This window comes from Dromaius novaehollandiae, chromosome 2 (assembly GCF_036370855.1).
Source record: "Dromaius novaehollandiae isolate bDroNov1 chromosome 2, bDroNov1.hap1, whole genome shotgun sequence".
Taxonomy (NCBI): domain Eukaryota; kingdom Metazoa; phylum Chordata; class Aves; order Casuariiformes; family Dromaiidae; genus Dromaius; species Dromaius novaehollandiae.
In genome coordinates, this window is record NC_088099.1 from 55,356,486 (window position 1) to 55,379,213 (window position 22,728).

Sequence of the window (22,728 nt, forward strand, 5' to 3'; positions counted from 1 at the left end):
CAGAACCAGCTTCCTGAATGCAGGTCATGCAGTATAAAAAAGTTTGTGAATTTTGATAGGATTTGGCTGCAGCTGAGATTTTTTTACGATAACCTTAGATGCCGTGACAGCTTTATGCTTCCAAGGACCAGCAGCCACTGATGGGGAGGGGTGCTGGAGATGCACATTTTGAAATATTGCCAAGGTGTTTCTGTCCCTTCAGAAATTCCTGCTTGCAGGGGAGGCCCCCACGGTGGTGGGGCTGGAGCCCTCAGCCTGCAAGGAGAGGCTGTGGGACGGGGGCTTATTCAGCCTGGGGATGTGGTGGCTCCAGGGGGCCCTGACAGCAGCCCCCCAGGAGCTCATGGAGGAGCTGGAGCCAGAGCTGGAGCTGGGCTCTGCACAGCAGTGCAGGGTGGGAGGACAAGTGCCACCAGACATTAATTGAAATGAGAGGTTCAGCCTGGGTCTTCTTACACTAACAGTAACAAAGAAAAGTTTTTTTTTTTTTTTTTGTTTTTTTTTTGTTTTATTTAAGTGCCAATTGCAGAAGGAAGTGATTTAGGTAATCTGCTTACCTAACGACCATTAAGATCATGTAAGGATGGATTTTGTAAGTTGGAGTTACAATATTATGTGAGTACTTAAGGAAGCATAGGAAAGGAGCTAGTTCATCACAGGAGAGATGCTTGTGCTTTTGCAAACACTGCATCCGGAGAGGGCGGCTCTGTCGCTTAGGTAGGAAAACTGGCCGGCAAAAATTCACCTTCCCAAAGCACTGCTCATTGAGAAAATGCAATGCGAAGCCCACTCAGTAATGGCATGCATTATGACTTGCACAGGCCATCTGCACCAGTGCATATATGCCATTTCTTTTTTCATTAATCAGCTGGAGAAGCTGCAGTGGACCAGCAGGCGGCATTTTCACCCAGTGCTACTTCTCTGTCTCTGTACTTATACTGCCTACTTCTCTGACTCCTACCGCACATGAGGATTCACCCTGCCAGTGGTGAGGTTGGTGCCTTTACCCCTGCGTGACAGCCTGGGGTCCGGGCCACCCTGCAGCACCTGGTGCAGGAAGCAACAGCCAGCGTCCAACATCCAATGCCCAACACCCCACACCAATGCCCAACATTTGATGCCCAATGCCCAGGGCTGGTGTCTGGGCCCACTGGTGCGTGCACCTGTGAGGGACACCAGCAGAAGGCAGTTCATGGCTGCCCAGTGTCCCTGGCGCTGCTCCCAGGGTTACCCAGGTGGGCTGGCTATGTTGCTGTCCTCACAACAGAGAGCTAACATATAAGCAGTATTATTAGCAGCCCAGCACCAACGTCTAAATGCTTCTTGAGAGCAAAAGTGAGAAAAAAGCAACTTACTTTGTCTCAGTGGGAAATCCATGTAGAAAATATCAAAGTTGCTGAATTTCTCAGATCTCACTATTTCTTTCAGGACGTTGGAGAGTTGTAAAGCTCTCTGCAAAAACCAAGCAATTAAATGACAATTCATTGCTACTCATGTTGCTTTGTATGGATTCAGCTTTTGTCACCAATGTGCAAACAGGAATTTGAAAGCTAATACCGCCATTTTAACTGGGGGAAAGGAGGTGAAATGGAGTTCTTCATTATACCATAGACTTATACTGAACCTCATTAGCCTTTAGGCTTTTCAGGAGATAGCTTGTGATGTAATACTTCACTGGAGATTGCAGCGAGGCCTCGTTGGATATAATAAGGTTAACACAGCACATAGTTATTTTATTAGACACTTTTTCTAGTAGTGTCCTCACTTGCCCATCATTATTCAGAATCTCATCTTCAGAGGCCTCTTGTTGGATGGGAGCCCTGTCATTTCCGTTCATCCTAAAGAAAACTGAAACTTTTTGTACAGGGAAAATTTTCTCCTTTCCCATTAGCCTTCCTGCTGCTGTGTTGTAGGTGCTAACGCTTATCTATCCAGATCAAATTCTGCTCTCACTTACTGCAGAATAAATTGCCTCCATTGGACTTCTACCTACCTCATATATCCAGTGTGATTTCTACAGCTGTAACAGAGATCAGAATCTCCTAAATATTTAACATGCAAAATTTGAATGATAACATAGACAATTAGTTTCAGACAGGAACTCAGAAGGAAGATTAATCATATCCTGCAGACACAGGAATTGTTCATGGACAGAAGTTACATGTACTGAATGTTGTGTATTGTTTGTACTAATACATAGGCTCTGATCCTGCAAAGATTTAGCCATGTGCTTATTTGCCTTCTCTGAAGTCAAGAGGGAGGGGCATAAAATGAAACGCATATGTAAACGCTGGGAAAATTGAGGCCATATTTTTTACCTAGTGAATACAAACATTAATGTATCCCCACACAGACATGACACCTTTGACAATATTTGCCTACTGTCTCCTTTACATGGCTTCAGAGGGGGAAGATCAAATACCTCCTAGCACTGAAAGGGAGTAAGTGGCTGATATTATGTGACATTCACTTCTGTAGCCAGATTTTTAGGGTGGGTTTTAAAAGACATTTCTGTTCTGTCTGTTCCCATTCATGCACTGAGTCTAGATGCTCCTTGGTCAGACCATCTGGCGATTAAGTCCACAGAAATGTGTCTGAGTAAGATTAGCACAAATCCCAAATAAAGACAGAGTAAGGATCTTGTGCTCAGGGCCTGCTCCTGCTGCCAGCAAAAGCTATGCAATTGGCTTTTTGTACTCAGAGCTGCTTGACTCATAAGCCTTTTCTTTCTTATTACGTACATTTTCTTCTTAAAGAACAAGAACCTGAACATTTATGTCTCAGGGAGATCACATCCCTGGAGGATAAATTTGGAGAGCTGAGGAATGAGACTACCTCTACAAATCCCTTAACTTAACCGCACTATATCCTCGAGCTTGAGAGGTGGTTAAAGAGAACGGATGCACAAGTTTCCATATCCTGTCTCTATCTTTGGAAGAAAACCCAAGTTGACATCCAGCATTTGAGATATGAGGTTTGTATCCTCAAATATACAGGCAGAGTAAATTCAAAGACTGTCGACACAACCAAGATGCCTCCATGCAGCCTTCACCAGACTTACCTCCGAGGTCAAATTCCTGAGGGTTTCGTTGGAAGTCAGCCAGCCACTGCAAGGACTCACCTGAGCAAGCAAGGAAAGCCGTGCTTTAGTAGTAGACCAGCAGATAGAAAGCAAAGGTTATCTCATAAACTAAAGAGGGAAGTCTTACCTGCAGACAGTTTAGGAAAGAATAAAGTTGACTATATGTGACATCTTTGTTCAGCTGCCCTGTAAAACACAGAGAGAGAAATGGTGCATGCTTGAAGGCCAAACGCAACGTGACTTTTGGGTGCCCCAGCCACCCGTTCCCATGCGTCAGGCTGCCGTGGGGCTGAGCCGAGGGCCCCGAGCCCCTGGCAGTCGGAGGGGTCACCCTGAACTTCCTGCACGGGCAGTCGTCCCTGCAGCCTGCAGAAACTCTTTTTTTCTCCCACAGCGCACGTGCCTCTCACCTTCCACAGTCAGTTCATCTCGCATGAGGGCTTAGTCATCATCGCCTGTGCAAATCTCGGAGCGAGTGATTGATATTTTATCCATTAACACATCCTTCACTCTCCAAACAAATGCAGCTGTTTCAAACCCGAAAGGAAGATTGGAAGTGACTGCATGTGCTCTGAGCTTCACGTTTACCTCAGAGAGGTTAGCTTTAAAAGGGAGAAACAATTTTCCTGTCGCAGAGGGATGTGGATATGCCTGTGTGGGTGAGTGGATTTAAACACTAAGCTAAACATCCAGCTGACAAATTCACTGTGCTACACAATAGCCTGGCTTGCTGAGAAAATTACTCATTTTCACAACCTTTATGCTTCTTTGGTAGTTACGGCCAGCTCAGAAATTAAATGACCACTAGATTCTCAGAGTTTGTAGCTCACCAGTCATCCCATCATACTTCATTATTTTTGCAATGTTGAAATAAGCATTTTTTTTTTTTTTTTTTTTTGGCTTTGATCCGGGAACTCCGAAGCGTGCTGCTCCCAAAGTGAAATATGCTCTCATGTTGCTTGGCAGCAGCTCGGCAATACCAATGCGAATCCTGCCTATCTCACAGCTGTCCATCACCAAATAGCAGTATCAGTTTCCTGGCTGTTACGGCTCGGGAGTCACCCTGATGGGGAACGCGGTTGTGTCAGCAGGGAGCTGACTGGCTCCGAGCTGAGGACATGGTCTTCCACCTCCTGGGCAAAATGATGCTATAGTTTGCCCAGCTTTTGGGGCAGATACTACCTAGCCTGGGAGAGTAGGGCTAGGAGAAAGGTTTGGCAGCTCGAAGAGCTCCTGTGTGGTAGGGACGTCCTGGACCCACACAGCCTGAAAGCTTTGGGCTCCAGGACAGGCTGTCAGGAGGCCCAGGGAGCAAAGCCCTTGGGTTTGGCTCGCAGGCGCCCAGGTGGGTAACCTGGCAAAACGCCCAACAGACTTCCGATAGCACCTGACCGGCAGCCAAGCCATGAAGCCTGCTTGTAACACTTTGGAAAAATCTGTCAGAAATGCTGTGTGCTGTGAAATGTGTTGCTTAGGATTAATTGGTTCCCTCCAATGCAAATCAGGCCCTCTGAAAAATTTCCAACTGATCCTATAGCTAATCACTCCTAATTTGACTTGTGCCAAAAATGCTGTGTGATTGCTGATAATTAGATATCCAGTAGAAGGAACCACCCTTGTGATAAACATGCACTCAGGCAAAGAAATGCATTTATGTGACTAAAAATATCACAGGCACCCTCTATCCTGATAGGAACAGGATTTTTTTTCTTTTTTCTTTTTTCCTCCTTTTTCACTTTCTAGTAGTGTGGTGCTCTTTAAAGAAAACAAAATGGAGTATCAGAAAAAGGGAATAGAAATGGAGACCTCGGACTTCCTGAGAAGAGGCTTGAAAAGGGTAAAATAGCCTACAGTATATAAAGCAGAAGTTATGGGGTTATTGACAATGATTAACCTTGGACACCCATGACATAGAGCCTTCTGAAAGCTCTAATACCTAGTGGTTCTCAAAATCATCTGAAGATGTAATTCCCTGTTTAATGATATGATTTGGCTTTTCTCTCTCTCTTTACTGATACAAACTAAGATGGCAACAACGTCCCACTTATTGAGATGCTTTTGGTCTTAAATTTGACAGCAGAATGACCACACTGGCTCCCCACACAGACATTTGAATGGAAAACACTGAACATATGGAAAACACTGAACATATTTTTGCTGTCTGTATAAAAGCTTCTATTTTTGCTGCCTGTATGAAATAGTTCACTTTTTTTTTTTAATTAATTGTGGAATGATATGCATTAGGAGAGAAAGGGTTCTGGAATGAACTTCCAAACTTCCTCATCCCCAAACCTTCCACTTCTCCAGGGAAATGTCTCCAAACTGACCTCAGAGGCATGACCAGCAACCTAAATAAGAGTATGGAATTTCACACATAATTATATGTGCTCATATATAATTTTGTGACAATATTTCTCTTTGCTGCTTGGCATAGTATGAAGCAAATGAGCAAGATGCCTAGTAATGGCCAGACAAGGAGTTTCATGCACCTTCTGAGATGACATCTTCCAAATCTCTAAAAACATTGCCTCAAAGCACCTTATGAGAACTGCACTTAAAGGAAGCCCGAAAACATACCTGTACCTGATGCAAAATTTGAATTGTGACACCTTGCATACAGAGTAGGAAGTGGCAGACACCCAATGCTTGCAGGGAATTTATTTCTGTAGTATCTAATTGGTCTTCGGCAAATCCTTCAATTCTGTCCTGGTCTAGATTCAGCTTTATCAAGACATCTACACCTTGGTAAGTGGAGGTGTTCGCTAAATGGTGATAGCCAGCTCCTCCTCTCACAACATCCAGGATGAAGTACAGGCTACAGTCTGGGCCAAGGCTGAGGCAGAATAGCTGTTTTTTTTCCCCCAGAGCATGTGCTAAGCCTGGTTTGGAGCAGGTTGGCAGGGGAGTATGGACATGAGGCAGGACAGGGATCTGCCCTCTAGTTGCCCTACTCTGCTTTGAGAGCAGTAAGCTGGCTTTCTTTCTTCTACTTCACAGCAGAGATCCATTTCATATCTTTTAGATCTCTTCCACTCTATTGAGTTTGCTTGAAATTGTCAATAGATTCATAAATTATTCAGCGAGAGAAGGAAACATGAGCAGACAGATAACCAAGAGGACCCCAACACATCTCATATTTACCTAGAGGATGGTATCTGTCATGTAAATTATCCCAGAGAAAGCGGCCATCTACTAAGCCTGTTAAAATCACGTGGCTGCCGTTTGGAAGACGGGAGTTCAGGAACTGCAGAGCTTGCATGACATTGGAGAGCATTTTTTTGGGTGTAGTCATGTGAGCCAATGTGTCACGTTCCCTGCAGAAAAAGAGGATGTAAATGGGATATTGTGTCAGGTAATATTGCTCCCCAAAAGGCAACTGAAATAGCCTCATATTCTTATTTGCTCTTCTTCCGTATTATGTCTCTAATGAAACCTTATGAAAAGGACAGTGTGCTGCAGTTGTTCATTTTTATTTCGAAAATCACAAGCGATTGATTGATATAAAAACACCCCTCAGTGTAGCAAACAAAAATTTCTCTCTGTTAAACAAAAAAAGACATGCATCTCTTTTTTAGCGTGTGGCTTCCATATAGAAAAGCTCTCTTACTGTCTTTATGGTAGAGTAATTCCATTGTTTTCAAATGACTGGGGCCTCATTTACAATGCAGAGAGGGGAATCAGAACTATGAAGTAGCTGATGGTCATATTGGACTCTTGTGGTATTAAAATCCATGTAAAACTATACCGATACCACTTGTGCCTTACTTTTTGTATGTTGTAAAAGAAAGTAGGACTATAATTTGTATTGAAGACTGCCAAGGAACATCAAAATTCTGTAGGAAATAGCATTTGTGTTTCAGTGTGGCATTTTATCTTCTAAATCACCCATAAAACCATTGGCAAGACTTGTTGAGAGAGGCCCTCTCTTTGCATTATGGCACTCAGTATAAAACCAGGAACTTGTCTAGTGGAGGTCATTAGAAGTCCATGTTGCTTTTAATGATTGCAAAGACATTGGCCTTGGTGTACCTGTCAAATCCTAGTCCACTATTCACATTTGATTGCCCTAACATCTACCTCAAGTGTCAGTCACGAGAGGATTCGGCATCCTAATGGGTTGCATGGTGCTGCTACCTTGTGGAAGAACCTCTGCGGTTCACCTCAGAGTTGAAGGAAATGGTGCTGCTCTGCACCTTTGGGCTTTGGGATGAAGGATACCCTATAAATGTAACGTGATTGTACTGGGGGAAAGGAGGGCTTCTTTTCCCGCAAATTACTATGCGCATCTTACATTCAATATACTGTTTGATAATATCAGATGGAAACATCTAAGGTAGCTTTGGCTCTCGCATTTTGTATGACTCTTACTCCAGCTCCGAAGGAGAGGGGAGAGCAGTCAGGGGTCCAGACAGGTGTAGGAGACTGGAGAGAAGAGTAGGAGATATTTAACTGCTGAGGAAATAATCCTCAGAAATGTTTTTAGGATATAGGAGCTGTCGAAGTCCCATATGGATCAAAAGACCACGTTTTGTGGCATGCCAGCAGGCCTAAACATCTTCAAGCCAGAGTCTCAGACTCAGGCTTATCTTTCCCCTCTTGCATTCAGCTGTAAATGGCTCAGAAAAGAAAAGGAAAAAAAAAAAAAAAAAAAAGGAAAAGAAAGTCCTGACATTGAAATAAATTTCAACTTATATAAGAAAAACAAATAAGCAATCCCCCCTCCGGCTGCCTAGAGAATACTGCTCTAGTTATATTATTAAAACAACCATTTTATTACATCAAAAGTGTTCACCGCTCTCCCCCGAGAGCTTTTGCCCTGCTCTTGCGGCATACATGCCTGTAACTTGTCCTGAACCAATACGGGGGCTAACCAAACAAGCCGGCGAATGCAGCTCCAGGGAGGCAGCCCATCCCATCTCCTGTCCTGCGGAAATGGGGCAGCTGTGTTCCACGAGGGAGAGGGCCAACTGGCAGGGGACAACCCACATGTCCATGACACAGCAGAGAGCCCAGTGCTGTGGGGGCCTTGCTCTGGAAAAGCTGTGGAGGCAAACCAAGGCCAACGCTGGGGAAAAGCCTCCTGTTGTCTGGAGACATCCTATCTCTCTTCCTCGGAGCGAAGGCTCAGTGGGGTGGAAGAAATGAAGCTGTTGCCTGCTTCCAAAAATCCCTGCATGTAGCAGCTCCAGGGTGGCTTCCTCCTCACCCAGGGGCATGCAAAGCAGAACATATAAATCCATAGGCTGTCTCTTTTTAAATTGGAAAAAACAATAACAATAAACAAACACATGTGTTTACAACTTAGCTCTTCAAAGAGCCCTCAGAGACAGAGGTAAGAGGCCGGTGTTTAGGATTCAGGACACACAAATGTGTGCTGCCATGGATGGGATGGAACAGACACCAACTTACTGAGCACAAACAGCTGTGAAACAACATTAAATGGGCTATTTCTTGGAGTGAGCACACTTAGGTCTCCGATCCAGCCTACACTCAGAGTTAAAGACTCTGGGAAGCAGTTTGGGCAACGCTAGCACTACTGCTGCCCGGAGCTGCTGGCTGTGGAACGTGCAGGAGCGCCCGTCCACTCATTCCCATGCTGTAATGGAGCCACTGCAGCTCTGCTTGCAGCCTTTCTTTCCATGCGTATCTGCCATCTGGTTCATGTGAGCAACCATGGCGTGGTTTTAAAGCTCCATACAAGGGTTTATGAAGGCACAGGAGTATTCCTGTCCAAAATACTCATCTTGGGACACAGATGAGCATCTTGGGAAGCAGCCTCTCATGACATTTTTGATCTAGTGCAATTCAGCTTGGCTAAGGATATCAAAGAGAAAGTGCTTTTTAGGAAGCTTTAGTGTTAAAAACACGCTCAGGCCTTCCATAACGTTCAGGAGGATGTAGTCAGTGATACTAGCAGCCCCTTGGAGACAGCTTTAGGGAAGGTAGGAATGAGGAAGGAACAACGAACCTCCCAGCTCCTGCTTCAAAACTGGCTCTGTTCCCTCTCAAACTTCAGCGTGGGGAAAGAAGAGCGGGTGGGAGGGCATCTTGGGGTGCTTTGCTGCTTATCTGCATGTTGCTCAACACACACTGAGGATCAACCTAGTAGCCCGAAAATGAGTGGCAGGGCGGGGTGGGGGGGGGGGGGGAGGAGGGGGGGAAATGCTCTGCCAAGTCCTGCATGAGCTTGCACTAAGCACATTTAAACTCCACACCTCAGTTTCCCCATCTCTAAAGTAAGGTCAGTAAGACTTAGCTGCTTCCCAGGGATAAGAGAAGGGCAAACTTAATTAATGCTCGCAATGATCAATGAGCTGCTGGGAAATCAGGTAGAATTTGTTGTCAGTGAATATTGTACATGCATCAGCTTTCAAAAGCGCTCTTGTTTTGTCCTGAGGCATTAGAAATGTTTGTGTTTGGGGGGAACTGAGTCCCACATGGGAGACCCATGTTCTTGAGCAAGGATTTGGGATTCTCTAGTGAACTGCATTTTGCATACAAATTAATAATTAGACAACTTTCCTGGGCCTAGAAATTTATCTTAATGCAGTGTGTGCTTCTGAGGCATTTGAGAATTTCCAGTTAGAGAGAAATAAAAAAAAAACAGCATTAAGATGCAGGCTTAAATTTGTGACAGCAACCCAAGCAAGGGAGTCTTTTGAGATAAGACTGTGGTTTTTGCCCTTAAATTGCCTCATTTTGCCTACAGGTGTTGCAGCACTCAATTTCAAAATACTGTCCTGATGTAAGGCCTCTACCACGAGTAAACACAACAGTGTGAGATGAAATTAATATGGCATTCATAACACCACTCTCTTTTGTCGTTCTATGATTAAGTCATGCAGATATTTCAGTGTATTTCTTCACATTTCCTTTTTGTGCCAGACTATGAAATTAAAACCAACCAACAAGTGAGCGTGTTGGTTTTGGCTGGTGCAGTGATGTCTTCAAGGTGTCCGAGACAGTGCCAAGGGCTGTTGTGATACCATCACATCATCTCCCTGGGGTGCAGCAGCCGGCAATAGCTCCTGAAGCCCCGGGGCCTTTGGAAGCTGGTGTTTGCCACAATTTATGGTGTCAGGGCAGAACAAACAGATATTAATGCTAGGATGATTGAACGGTTGCTGCATTGGATGGGACTATTTTAGGGACCACTCCTTGCCCCTACCATATACAGAAGGGAGCTATGTAGTACCCTGGGGTGTGAACATGAGCAGCTCTTGGATGTCCCAGTGCCCCAAATACCCTAGCTGGGCACACAAGTGGGTGAGCCCATGCAATCTGCGTGACATGGATCCAGCTTTCCTCTATGAAGAGCTCACACAGCCTATTTTTCGAGCTGGGCGGGGGGAGCACGGCAGCATGTTGGTGATAGCAGCCTTGCAATAAGGAAGCGTGCAGCTCCCCGGGCACCACTGCTGCTTTGGAGAGGGGGTTGGCTCCCCTCCAGGCTGCTGTCAGCCAACCCCACTTTGCTGCTGTCACGCGTGTATTTGTTGCAGATGCCGTAACTGCAGGGCTGGGAAAGAGAGGCTGGGGAAATTGTGTCTTATCTCAAATGCAACAAACATGCACAATAACTGTATGGCATTTGAGACTTCTGGTGCTCGTTATTTTCTTTTCTTAATTTTTTTGTTCCAGGTCTGTGTGTCCCACATTGTGTCCCACATTTACACCTCGGTGGGCTGAGAGATACCATTGCCATCTGTCTTTATTTTTCTAACCCCCTCTGTTTGGACACCACAGTGTGGAGACTACTGGGAACATATAACACATGCTGCCAATTTCATTATCTTTCTCCTCTACAAACATCCTTATTACTCATTGCCCTGCTCTTCACATGGGATGAAATACTGACATTTTAACAATGCTTTGGCTAAGAATTGCCCCTCCGATGCGTTCAGCACATTGCTCTCTACCGAAGGTAAAATACAGGCTCAGGCTATAAGGGCTCTCAGGCTCCAGTCTGAAGCTGTTCTTAAAGAGGTTTTTACTGGGCTAGCCATTGGTTTATGCCAGGCCCACTGGATGCTCTGCATCCTCTATAACCTCTGCGGATACATCAGAGCCAGTGCAGCTACACACAACGACCGGCTCTTGCAAAATCTCTTTGCTAAGCATCCCACTTGATAGGAGCAGTGTGTTTCTGCAGAAGCTGCAGCATTTTTCCTTGCTGGAGCCGCAGGAATCAGTACAGCGTTATAGCCCCAGCCTCTTCTGATGCTGCAAATGTTTTGGAGGAAAACACACAGCAAAGAGGATCTGAGCAGACAAAACTGTTGCTGTCAGGTAATGAATGATGGGATAAAAAGATGGCAGCGTTTTGAATTATGAATAGTATTTCAGAACATACAAATGGATGAGACAAAGCCAAAACGACTTAAATTGCATGGGGAATTTTTTTTCTTTGGACAAGAATACAGAACAGTGTTAGAGGTGGGGAAGTAAAAGGAATAACGTGCAGAAAGTGGAATACAACAAAGAAAAAGAGGTAGTTTTAGCAAAGCTAGTAAATCAGCGGAATTGAAATATGTACCCAGCAGAGCTTCGGACAAGCCCATGAGATGACACCTCACCAGTCTGTGCAAGAGGAGCCCAGGGCTTGAGCGAAGGCCCTGCCGGAGGTGGGTTTGGTTGCCCATGGGCTGGTTGTATGCTACTTCCATGAGCTTCTTGCTACCCCAGTACCCAGGACAATACTATAAGCAGGTAGCAGGGAGTCTGGAGGGGTGGCTGCGACTGCTCTTCCCAGGCAATCAATGGGCGGTAGTCACACTTTTGATAATATATGTGTGTCCTTTCTGTAACATGAGGGGGGCACTGAGGGCAGATTTAGCCCTTCTGGGCGAGGGCATAGAGAGAGGTGAGCTAGCACTAGAGGCAGATGTCAAGGGCTTATTGCAGAGTTTTAGGGTTTGAATTTGGAGAAAAATTTTATTTCTGAAAGTTGAACTGGGAAAGGGGAGGGCTGGGGGATGAAGACCACTCACTTCCAAACCCGATTCCCAGTCCAAGTCCCTTTTACTCAGCTAGTACCAGCCGCCCTGCAACCCTGCTCCCAATCTCAGTTTTCCTCTCCCCACTATGCTACGAACTGGTCCCACTTCTCTCCCAGCTCAGCTACATGCTACAGCTCCTGCTGGATGTGGTCTCCTCTGCATCCCGGTCCAGGGGTGTTATTTCTGTGTGCTGCCTGCAAGTGGCTGGAGAGAGACGGTGGTGCTGGGAAAGTGCCGAAAAGACGGGACCTGAGATCCCACTTCTGCCCCCAGGCAGCTCAGGCAAAGGGGCCCCATGGTAGCCGGGAAAGCCCTGTCCAACCCTTGTCAGTCCCAGGCTGGAGCACGGCACCCCACTTGCAATGTTTCAGCCTGAAAACTTGCTGTTAAGAAAAGCCATAAGCAAGAAAAACAGCATATTTTAATGGCAAAGTCTGACAACCTTAATAACAGCCCCAACTTGGTTATATAACCTGCAGGTGAGATCTTTTTAGAAACTTTGGAAGGGGATTTAACTGTATGCACATCATTCATTAGAATGAACGTTTTGAAAGCTTCAGCTGTTAATCAGATTTATTTCTTCTGCTTGAAAGAAAATCTGAAAATTCTTCGTGGTGAAAATAACGCTGCAATAACAAGAGCAAAATGCCCATTCAGAATACCCACAACACCCAAACTGAGGGATGTGTCTGCTCTGTATTGGCCTGGTTGCAAGGTGTTTTCTGTGTGAACTTTCTGGGCTACAGATTTCTCGCTACCAAGAGAACGAGATGCAGCAAAATAGTGACCTCTTGGCTTCCCTTTGAGCATTGCTAATGGATAATGCTAGAACTATTATTTTCGAAAGCCTCAGTTCATTCTCCTGCTGAGCTTATGACGCTAGTAAAGCCAGAAAGACGAAAACCTCATCAGGATAGCATAGCAGGCAGCATTTCAGAGGGGCAGGGTGAAAATAAACCTTGACAGGGGACGACATAGCGGTTCTTCGAGCTCTTAAACTCTCTTCGCCTCCCCCATTGTTGTTATATTTCATTTCAGCTGCTAAGTAAGAAATATTCTACTTCAAAAATGTTATTAGCTACTATATCATTGGTTACAAGCTTGTAACAGAAAGAAAGACAAGCTCCAGATAAGGACTGCTAGGTGTTAATGATGAACACGCATAAAGCAATAACCAGTATTTCCAGCAGAGAAATAAGAAAGAAGCAGAGACCGACAGCAAAATGAAATGCCATAAAGGAGAAGTCCAAAGTAATGAGACAGAAATGTCCAAGCAGCAAGGAGTACTCTAAAGAAGCCAAATATATGATAATATAAATGTTAGCTTGGTTTGCACCTTACCCATTGCAGACATCATTCCCGACTGTAGCGTACACAACTACGGCTGGATTGTCCAACAGCTGGTTTCTAGCCAGGCTAAAAAATAAATAGGCAGATATATTAATGGTGAAATACATTCTCAGTGTCTGAATCACACACCAAGCTTAGGTGAGGTCACATTTGGAAGTAACTCATTTAGATTTGGCCAGTACTCAGATGGCTATACTTCTGGGGGTTTTTCCTATAATTTTATATTTTTTGTAAAGTTTCCTATATATTAATTTTTTCACATCTCCCTTTTGGCCCTCATGTACTCATCTTTTTCACTGTTTTTTTGCTGGCTTTCTATCTTCTTTGTATTATTCAGGAGCCAAATCAAGTAGTTTCATTTCAGGGAAAAGACATCAACTCAGGGCAAAGACATCAATCAAGACTGGAACTTTTTAATTAGAGATGGGAGAAGGAGGCTACCTTTGGCTGATAACTAAGTTTGTGTGTAGGACTGGGCTCAAGGTCAAATCAGGATGTGGTTTGAAGATCCATGGCAGACAGCTAAGATTCATTATTACTTTCTCTGTGGGAAAGGTCTTTAAATCACTTAGGATTTGAACTGTATGACAACATGGAGCAAACCCAGGCACCCCACAGTCCATCCAAATTCATCTTAGAAGGAGAGTTGCTGCCTCTCACTATTTGGCAGCTAGTCAATCATATTCGCATGAGATAACACAGTGGACCTGCCCACGTCTGTCTATGTTGGTACAAAACAGCATGAATGAAGTCAGGGGAAATGCAAAGCACAAATTTAAGGAAAGGCTTAACCACTTCCTTAAAATTACTGGAAATGGTCCCACTGGCATACCTGGGCCAAGATCAAGGCCCTAAAGATGGGCCACATTTAAAAATATTTTTTTCTTCTGTTAATTAATCAGAGCACAGTGGCCAAGTAAAGCTGTTCTTTTTCAAACACTATTGGATAATATACTCATTACAGTACTTTGCACATTTCTTTTGCAGATGTAGGATTCCAGCAGTGCTTCTGTACCCACAGCCACCACTCAAATCACACTAAACACTCACCTTTTAATTAAATCCAGGAGATTTCCTGAAGAACCACCTGATCGCATGCAGTGGGAACAAGAGGAATAGTACGAGATTGTTACAGTGACAAACGAATGAAAAGCAAATTCTAATTTCAGTCCATTTTTCTAAGAACATAAGAGTATTAAAAAAATGGAACAAGAAATCATCTCTGTGACCTTTCTTGGTTCTAGCATTAAGAAGCAAAGCTATATCCAAGGACCTGCTGCCTCTCCCCTGAGTCCCACACTTCAGACAGTAGAAAATCAAATATTTTACGTGCTGGATTGTTTGGATCTGGCATTTAATCCAGATCTGGCAGCTTCTTCCCATCTATTGAACATAGTAGTCTCTTGTAAACCAGCCAACTTGCCTTGTCAACAGCTGATCTACTTTTAACTTTCCCTATAAATTGCAAAGGGAACTATTCCCGCTGCGAGCTGTTCTCACTCTGCTGAGGGAATGAACGTCTCACAGCTATATCATGTTGGGAGTGATTCAGGTCCTAAACATAGGCATCAAGCACTGTTTTTGACATCCCAGAGCATCCAAGACACCTGTGGCAGGGCTGGCAGATACAACACAGGATCCCTGAGAAATTGTGCACTTCTGGAGAGGCAGCTGGAGGCCAGGAAGATACTGTAAAGCATCTAAAATGGCATAGACACCAACGTTCAGGCGTATGCATTGCTCTCACTGCGAGTGGAAGACTTAGGAAAAATATATTAGGCCAACTGCACCCTTCCTAGGCAGCTCTGCATTTCAGTAGCAACTCCCCCAAATGGTTAGATGCAAATCTTTCCTCCTCTGGTAGACGAACTAACTAAACCCAAGTACTGCGAACATCTAAAATGTTTCATTTATGTCTTGACTTGGAAAAGCATCCCCAATTAGGAAAGTTTTTGTGCACAAAACTTTCTAGCAGATCTTTAAAGGCTACACACATACATCCCAGCTATCCACAGCGCGCAAATCAAACTCTCCCACCTGCAGTGAAGAGCGCCAGCAAGAGAGTAGCCGAAAGGGCATTACGTTTTGTTCAAGATTAGACCAGGACTGTGATCGCAAGAATCTCACCTTATAGTGACATACAAAAATATGAACTTCAGAGGAGCAGGCCTACAGGTCATACTTCTTTTGTCTTCATGCTTTCTCTTCTCTTTTCTCTCTCCTTCTCTTCCTACATTACACTCCCTCGATTCTTCACTCAGCTTTTCCCTAGTCTCTCTCTTTTCCTCTTGTTGGGCGTTGTCCCTCTGATGCGTGCTTAAAGGAGCAAATCCTGCCCTCCCTGCAGCTCGTGGTGGGAAAGTTATGGATGGAACCTCATTAAATCTCTGCTGGATCAGGGTTGGTGAAAGCGCTAAGAGATAAACCCCTAAGGTAGCAATAATACACTTTGCATTTTAATATTGGTGCCTTTGTTATTATCACTCACAGTGATGCTAGCTGCATATATCAAGGAATCCTTTATGTTTTAAATAATACAGTTCATCCAGTCTAAAAATGAATGTATCTCCCTGCTGCTTCTCTCTTGAGGGTTGCTGGTCCTTTCAAAGTCCGTTCCTTCTGTCGCAAAGCTCTTTTCAGCAGAATAAGAGCCACACACAATCTTTAGACAATACGGCTTAGGACATAACGTCCACTGGTTGATTTTTTCTGTTTAATATCCCTTCTTTCAGTAAGATTTCAACAGAGCCTAAACATGCCTCTGTGAAGCCAGTCTGCCGCACAACTCCCGGAGGCCCGCGGTTCTACCACAAAGAAATCCTTAGGAGCCCCAGCAACAAAAGGTGCATTTACAAAAAGGTAAGAAGCTGCTCTTAGATGTCTATTACCTCCATGAGTGTAGGTGATTGTAAGTAGCAGATCGAAAGCATTAGAGACAATTGCAAATCGAAGCAACAAATCAAGAGAATGACAGGCATTTTTAGAGAACCATTTTTAGGGGTAAATTGAGTCATCAAGGAAGTTTTTATGAACACCAGGGTGAAGTTGGTGTTCAAAACATGCAAGGGAGAAAAAGAGACGAGGCAGAACAACTGAATCTCAGTTACCCTTATGCTGTTGAGTATCCCAGCAATTATTCCTGGATCTCTCCTGCTCCCTTCTCTGTTGCTTTCCAAACATTTTCAGACCGGTGAGATTCTTATTTTTGATAAGGAGTCAGAGTTGTTTTGCTTCTACTTGGGAACAAACCCAGATTTCACACACCTTGAAATACTTCTGAGGTGAAATGCTTAATTTTCTTGCTCTAGATCTTGTGAGGTTGACAAGGAGTGATGCTAACAAGCATAGGAAGAATCTGGTTCCAGATTGCATCAATTACACCAGTTACAGTTACACCAGCGTTGAGTTGCTGAGAACAGCTTATTGCTTTTTAATCTTTTGCTCCCCTACACCATAAAAGCAATTGGAAATGTAATGGTGCAAAGAGGAAATTCTCCAGTTTTCTCTAGATGTACTCAACGCAGACTAGCATTTCCAAGACAGCAGAAATTAAAATAACATTATTATTTCTTAACTGGTTTTGAAGCCACCATGAGATATCTGGTGCTTGATTGCTCAGTGAGCCAGAGCACATGTTAACAAGACATAATTTTTCTGGTCAAAGGGAAGAGTCCCAAAGAAACAGATCAGACTACAAATGGCAAAGGAATATATAATGCCAGTGTTTGGAAACAGCATATTTTATCTATGTATCGCATGGAAAATATGGGTGATATTTGCAAAATTGTTCTGTAATTATTTAGAAATTCTGAGGGTATGCACTTTCCCTGTGTCTACCTGATGATTTTTTGGAATATTTTAGCAACTGATTTTACCATCAGGACTCTTCTATGAAAACAAGTGATTTTCAACAAATGCTAGAAGACATCTAGAAAAACTTTCTTGTTCGTATCCTGCAGCACAGCCAGTGCAGGGGAGGGAAGGGGCCACCTGCCTCCAGAGGCAGGAGATAGGTTTTTCTTCCCATACTCAGCAAAATTTGGAAAGTGAGGATAGAAACCCCCCAGCACGTCAGTTGGGAAAGTTTTCCATCACATGAAGAAGGTGCATTTCCCACGAGGGATGCTAATGGGGACCACAGGGGAAGCTCTTCCCGGCTAAGCGCCGGTGCAGTGGCAATGCTGAAGGCTGGGCTGGGTTCGCAGGCTGGCTAGAGGTGAGTGCATCTTCCTGTGAATTCTTCAAGGAGAGCTGTCAAAGCTGGCGAGTTCAAGCACCGCTGGCCTACTCACTGTGCCTGCATGCAGTGGTGGCCCTTTCCGTCTGCACCAAGAAGTCAGGGAGAGCGGGAAACCACGTCCCTGGGTTTGATGACGCTCACTTGTGCCTCCTCCTTTTGTTTTGCATTTCTCAGCCTGCGGACAGTTATTTTCGGAGGAAGAAGTTCCCTCAGGTGGGGCTGGGTCAGGCTGGTGGTCAGATTTTAGCTTTACTGATACTGACGGCATCCATTTAAACCCTCCCATTTGGGGAAGCTGTTACATCAAATGAGGCAATAAAGCCGAACCTTTGCAATACTGTGTCAGCGCGATGATTAAGAGAAGACACCAAGGAAAGATATCCTAGGATTTTTCTATCGCTTGTAATTCTTCCCTTTGTAAATTCTCCTCTCAGTTTACTTCAGAGCCGTTTGCCTTGACACAAGCTAACCTCCTTTTATACTCTGCAGGCTTCTGTAGTGTAAGTGTGAAAGAGATATGTGAAACGAAAAGACAGGAATGATGCACACAATGAGGTCTTTCTTAAAGTCTGTGAGGAAATTGGAAAGAAGGAAGAGGAGAAAGTGCATTCCCCCAATTAATGTAAAGGGGATAGAACAAGGTGACAGTGCAGTTAGTTTAACTGGATGTAAGTGGGAAGGACCACTGTGACCATCTAGTTTGGCCTTTTTTTACTCCCTCACTGAAAAGGGAATGAGGAATGATGGATAAGGAGCACAGGACTGAGACCATGGGAGCCACCGACTTGACTCTTTTGCGACTGCCAGACAAGAAGTTCGGAGGGTTTGTAGCCAGCCACCTGCCGAACCCGCAGACAAACAGCCCACCAAAAACATTGGAAAACATTTGTGCAAAAGACCAGAAGCCTCAAAAATACCATGTGTACCACAGAAGGGAAGAACACATATCAGAGGCATTGCTAGTGCTGTAGGTCCTAGCACCAGAAGGGAATTTCTTTGGTGAAAATGCCCAGATGAACCTGGGAGCTGACCCTTGCTTTATGCTATGTGACTGGGCAACCTCTCTCACCCAATAGGACCTCTGTCTGCCTGAGCTGGGGGCAGGAGCAGACCCTTTCTGAGCCTAAATCTGGCAGGAAATCTAATCCCAAGCATTCAATAAGTTTTTAAATCACACCAGGGGCAGCAGTGCTCCTCACCTATGGCCAATATGACTCATCTGTCAGACATGAAAACGTCCTACAAAGCCAAATTATCTACCTGAGGAGTATAAGCTTTCCCTGCTTCTCCAGGCAATTTTCTGAAGCAAGGAAAAGGATTAAATACAATATAAATACAACGTGATAATCACAGAATAATCAAGTGTCTTTTAAACCTGCTGCCAGGGACATCACCTAATCCAACACACAAAGTCTAAACCTTAATTTCTAAGAGAGATTACTGCCATCCTTTCATACAACTGCTTTGATAAATTTGATCGAACTCCATCTTCTAAGAGCTCTGGGTTTATTTTTACCTTCACTCCTCTGTTTAGAGGGCTATTCTAGGCTCCTGGATAGTCAGTAACTTTTTAAAATTTCCACTTGAAATAGAGATATGACTAACGAATATCCATGTTTTTGTAGCAGGACTATCCTTCAGTTTAAACCATTCTTCCCTCTCTGTGGTGTTTATGCCCCAAAAGGACATAAACCAGGACCACAGTCACTTTTAATCTTTGCTTTGCTAAGTTGCCAACGTGTCTTAACGTCCTGCAGTCGTCTCCATTCCCCTAGTCCTCCCCAAAGGCTTCTCTCTATCTGATCCAGCTGAAGCTGGTCCTTTCCGAGCAACAGGGACCAAATTCAAGTAGCTTATCAGAGCCTTACTTAAGGAACGACCACCTCCCCATCTCTAGAGAAAACGTTGTGCATGATGCACCCTGCAGCCCCATTAGCCCCTTTCCAGCGCTATTCTGCACTCCCTGAAATTCCCCTTTGTACCCCAATCTGTCGCTCCCTCCATGACCTCACTGATGAGCTGCTAGCTTATAGACAAGTGTCTCCTCACTAGCTCCAACATGCATGGCTTGTAGGATTGTGTTTCATGCCATTGCTATCACTGCTGTTCACAAGCTCATCTAAATTATTCCTGAATAAAGATCTGGCCTGCTTCAGGATTGTTGATACCTTGCAATTTTGCATCATACACTGGTGCTCAGAAGCACACACTAAGGTCACTGCTCAAAATACGAGGCAGCGTTGGTCTCATGACAAATGCCTGGGGACCCTGCTAATTCCTTCTCTGCAGATTGACAGCTTCTCCCTCAAACCCACTCCTCTCACCTGTTCAGCTGGTTCTTTACCCACCTCTTATTACTCATATTAATCCCCCTCTTCTTCACTGTATATAGACATTTCTGGTGAGGTACCAGGTAAAACACTTTCCTTAAATCTAGATAGATTAGATCTGCTGCATATACCCTTGCCTAGGAAGGATGTTATTTCATAGAAAAAAAATATTAAGCTAGCCTGACAAAATCTACCTTTCATAAAAGTGATAAGTTTTCTCCCAAATTTCTTTTACCTTTGTGTCCTTGATTACTCCTTCAAAATCTGAGGGGTACGTGAGCAAGCAGAGACCATGATAGAGCTGGAGAGGAACCACTCCTCCAGATGAGACCCCTCTCAGCTCAGTGGGCAGAGCTTTTAGCTCCATCACTACTGGCACTGTCCATCTAAATCCTCCCACTTGGGAAAAACACATCAGAGGTACAGTGGGGTACGCTGATACTCAGTCGAGTGGAAGTCCTTAGTCACAGCACAGATAAAAGTGGTCAAGCACACACACACATCTCTACTCAGTCAGAAGAAAAGGTGCTGAGTTAAATAAGCACCGTTCTCTATTTTTCCACAAGACATGCATGCAAATAGCAGGGGTTTTCTCTTAGTTCCTGAAAGATGTCCACTAATGCAGCATTAAGTATCTGTTTGGTAAGGTTAAAAAAAGAAGTGAAAATACTTAACATACCATTTTGGGAAATGTTCTGCAAGTCTCTGTGATTACAGCGATTTCTCCTGCGTAAACGTAGATACAGAGAGTCTGTCCAGCCTCTGAAATAAATTGAGAAAACATAAGCTGCTAAACCCATGTGATGTCAGTGAAAACACATTTGATATTAAAAAGAAAGAATGTTCTTGACTTTATACAACTCTGTGCCCCTGTTACATATCTACTCCTATTTTGCCATCTCTCTTTTTTGAGGTCATAAAATTTTCTTTATTTTGAATAGGTTTGCCTAGAATGGAAGCCATGATATTGTCTCAAAAACTATAAACTGATGGAGAATTTCTTTCAAATTGCCCATCCTTGAGGTTTATCCTGATCTTGCAGATGAGGTGTTTAAGAACCTTTATGTTATATATCATTTATCAAAACAATCCCATTGATTGCTCACTATTCGACTGCATGTCATCACTGTCGTGGAACAGCAAACAAAAAAGAAGAAATATTGGCAGAGCACTCATTTCCCAGTGCCATAAATCTTGGACTGATTGATTAGAAAACAGGTTGTGATTGATCCTGATTAGTTTTCTCCTTTACTTTGCACTGTTGAAAAAAATGAAAATTCCTATAAAGAACAGCCCCAGGGGAATCTGTTAGTAAGAACAGTCTCCAGAGCCATGAGTACCTGGTGATCTTTAGCAGAGCTGTTGATCTTGTGTTTGAACTTAGACACTGAAGAAATTAGGTAACTTAAATACCTGGGCTTAAGAATGGCAAACATAGATGAATGCAGAAATGATATGTTTTGAAACGAGCGATAAAAAATAAGTAGCTACATAGAAACATGCGATAACGCTAAGCAGTAACTGTGCAATAGGCTACACAAAGAATGTTTGAAATCTTTGGTTTTCAGCCTAGCATGCAGGTGGATGGGGAAAAGCAAACAGAATTTCAGAGTCAGAGAATGTGCTATTTAGTTAATCAGTGGTGTCCCTGTTGACGGATTAGGGTGGAAAGGATGGGCACAAATCACATCAGTTTGTGTCTCCATTTCTGCAAGCTCACAATAAATGGTAGTCTTTCTGCATACTGTTCTGTTCCACCGCATTTTGCCTGCTCTCCCTACCAGACTTATTCCTTGTGTTATGAGATTCCGAGCTGCTTCTCTTAAAAATGCCTTGAACTCCCAAACAGTCCTTTTTTCCTTCCAGACATGGAAGAGAGTGAAAAAAAAAAAGATTAAAAACTGAACATTGATCCAAGGCCTAACACTGGCAACTTCAGGGTCAACAGTAAGTTCTGATTGCTTATGAACTTCAGATTTTTGGAGCCCAGTTAAATACTGCATAGCCAGTAAAATTGGCTGTTGTAATAGATTTTTAAAAGCTGGTTTTGCTGTTACACTGAAAGAGGAGGCTGCACAGATCTTCTCTGTTGGCTTGTCAAGTACCACATTAACACATTCACTATGTAAATGTAGCTGAGGTTGGGAGCCTGGTTTTTGTATAGAACAGAGAAAAGGAAGCAGAAAGGACAAGTGTATGGTGCAGTAGATTTTCTTCCTGGAAAAGAATACACTGTCACAATTTTCTAATTCTGTTTTTAGAGGGCTTTTCCAGGCTTGGTTCATGCTTGGTTTTGGCATTTCACCATGTTCATCTCAGCGCAGAAGCTTTACATGGTAGACATATAAAATACAAAACATGTAACGTCTAGGACTCGGGTTCCAAGTATCCATCAGCTAATAACGCCCAGGTTTCACCCATCTAGCAGTAGGCTGGAGCAGGCACTATTGATTATTCTGTCCTTCAGTCCTGGCATGAGGCAAGGCCTCTGAACCCTGGCCAGAAAGCTGAGTGATAAAATTATGAAGGTTTTTTTTTTTAACTTTGTGGTTCAAAGTGCAGCTATTTGAAAGTGTTTTTGTTATGTTTACACTTTATTTTCCTTCCTTTCTTTGGCTGAGACTCCTTTTCTTTCCATCTGACCAAGCACTCTTCTCCATCCACATCAGCCAGTGCAACCAAGCGAGTTAGGTTGCAGGCTTTGCCAAATGCTGCTTTTGCTGCTTC

At 43.8% G+C, this 22,728-nt stretch overlaps 1 protein-coding gene across 4 annotated transcripts in view; it reads right to left on the reverse strand.

Moving 5' to 3' along the window:
* The window catches only part of AOAH (acyloxyacyl hydrolase), an 87,447-nt gene that overhangs the window by 10,684 nt on the left and 54,035 nt on the right, over positions 1–22,728 (reverse strand). For all 4 annotated transcript variants that reach the window (XM_026102151.2, XM_064506558.1, XM_026102153.2 and 1 more), the window contains exons 14-20: positions 20,681–20,763; positions 14,482–14,518; positions 13,423–13,497; positions 6,224–6,396; positions 3,210–3,268; positions 3,062–3,121; positions 1,356–1,452 (exon numbers count right to left, since the gene is read on the reverse strand). In XM_026102151.2, the coding sequence (XP_025957936.1) occupies positions 1,356–1,452; positions 3,062–3,121; positions 3,210–3,268; positions 6,224–6,396; positions 13,423–13,497; positions 14,482–14,518; positions 20,681–20,763 (584 nt within the window). The remainder of the gene's footprint in view (positions 1–1,355; positions 1,453–3,061; positions 3,122–3,209; positions 3,269–6,223; positions 6,397–13,422; positions 13,498–14,481; positions 14,519–20,680; positions 20,764–22,728) is intronic.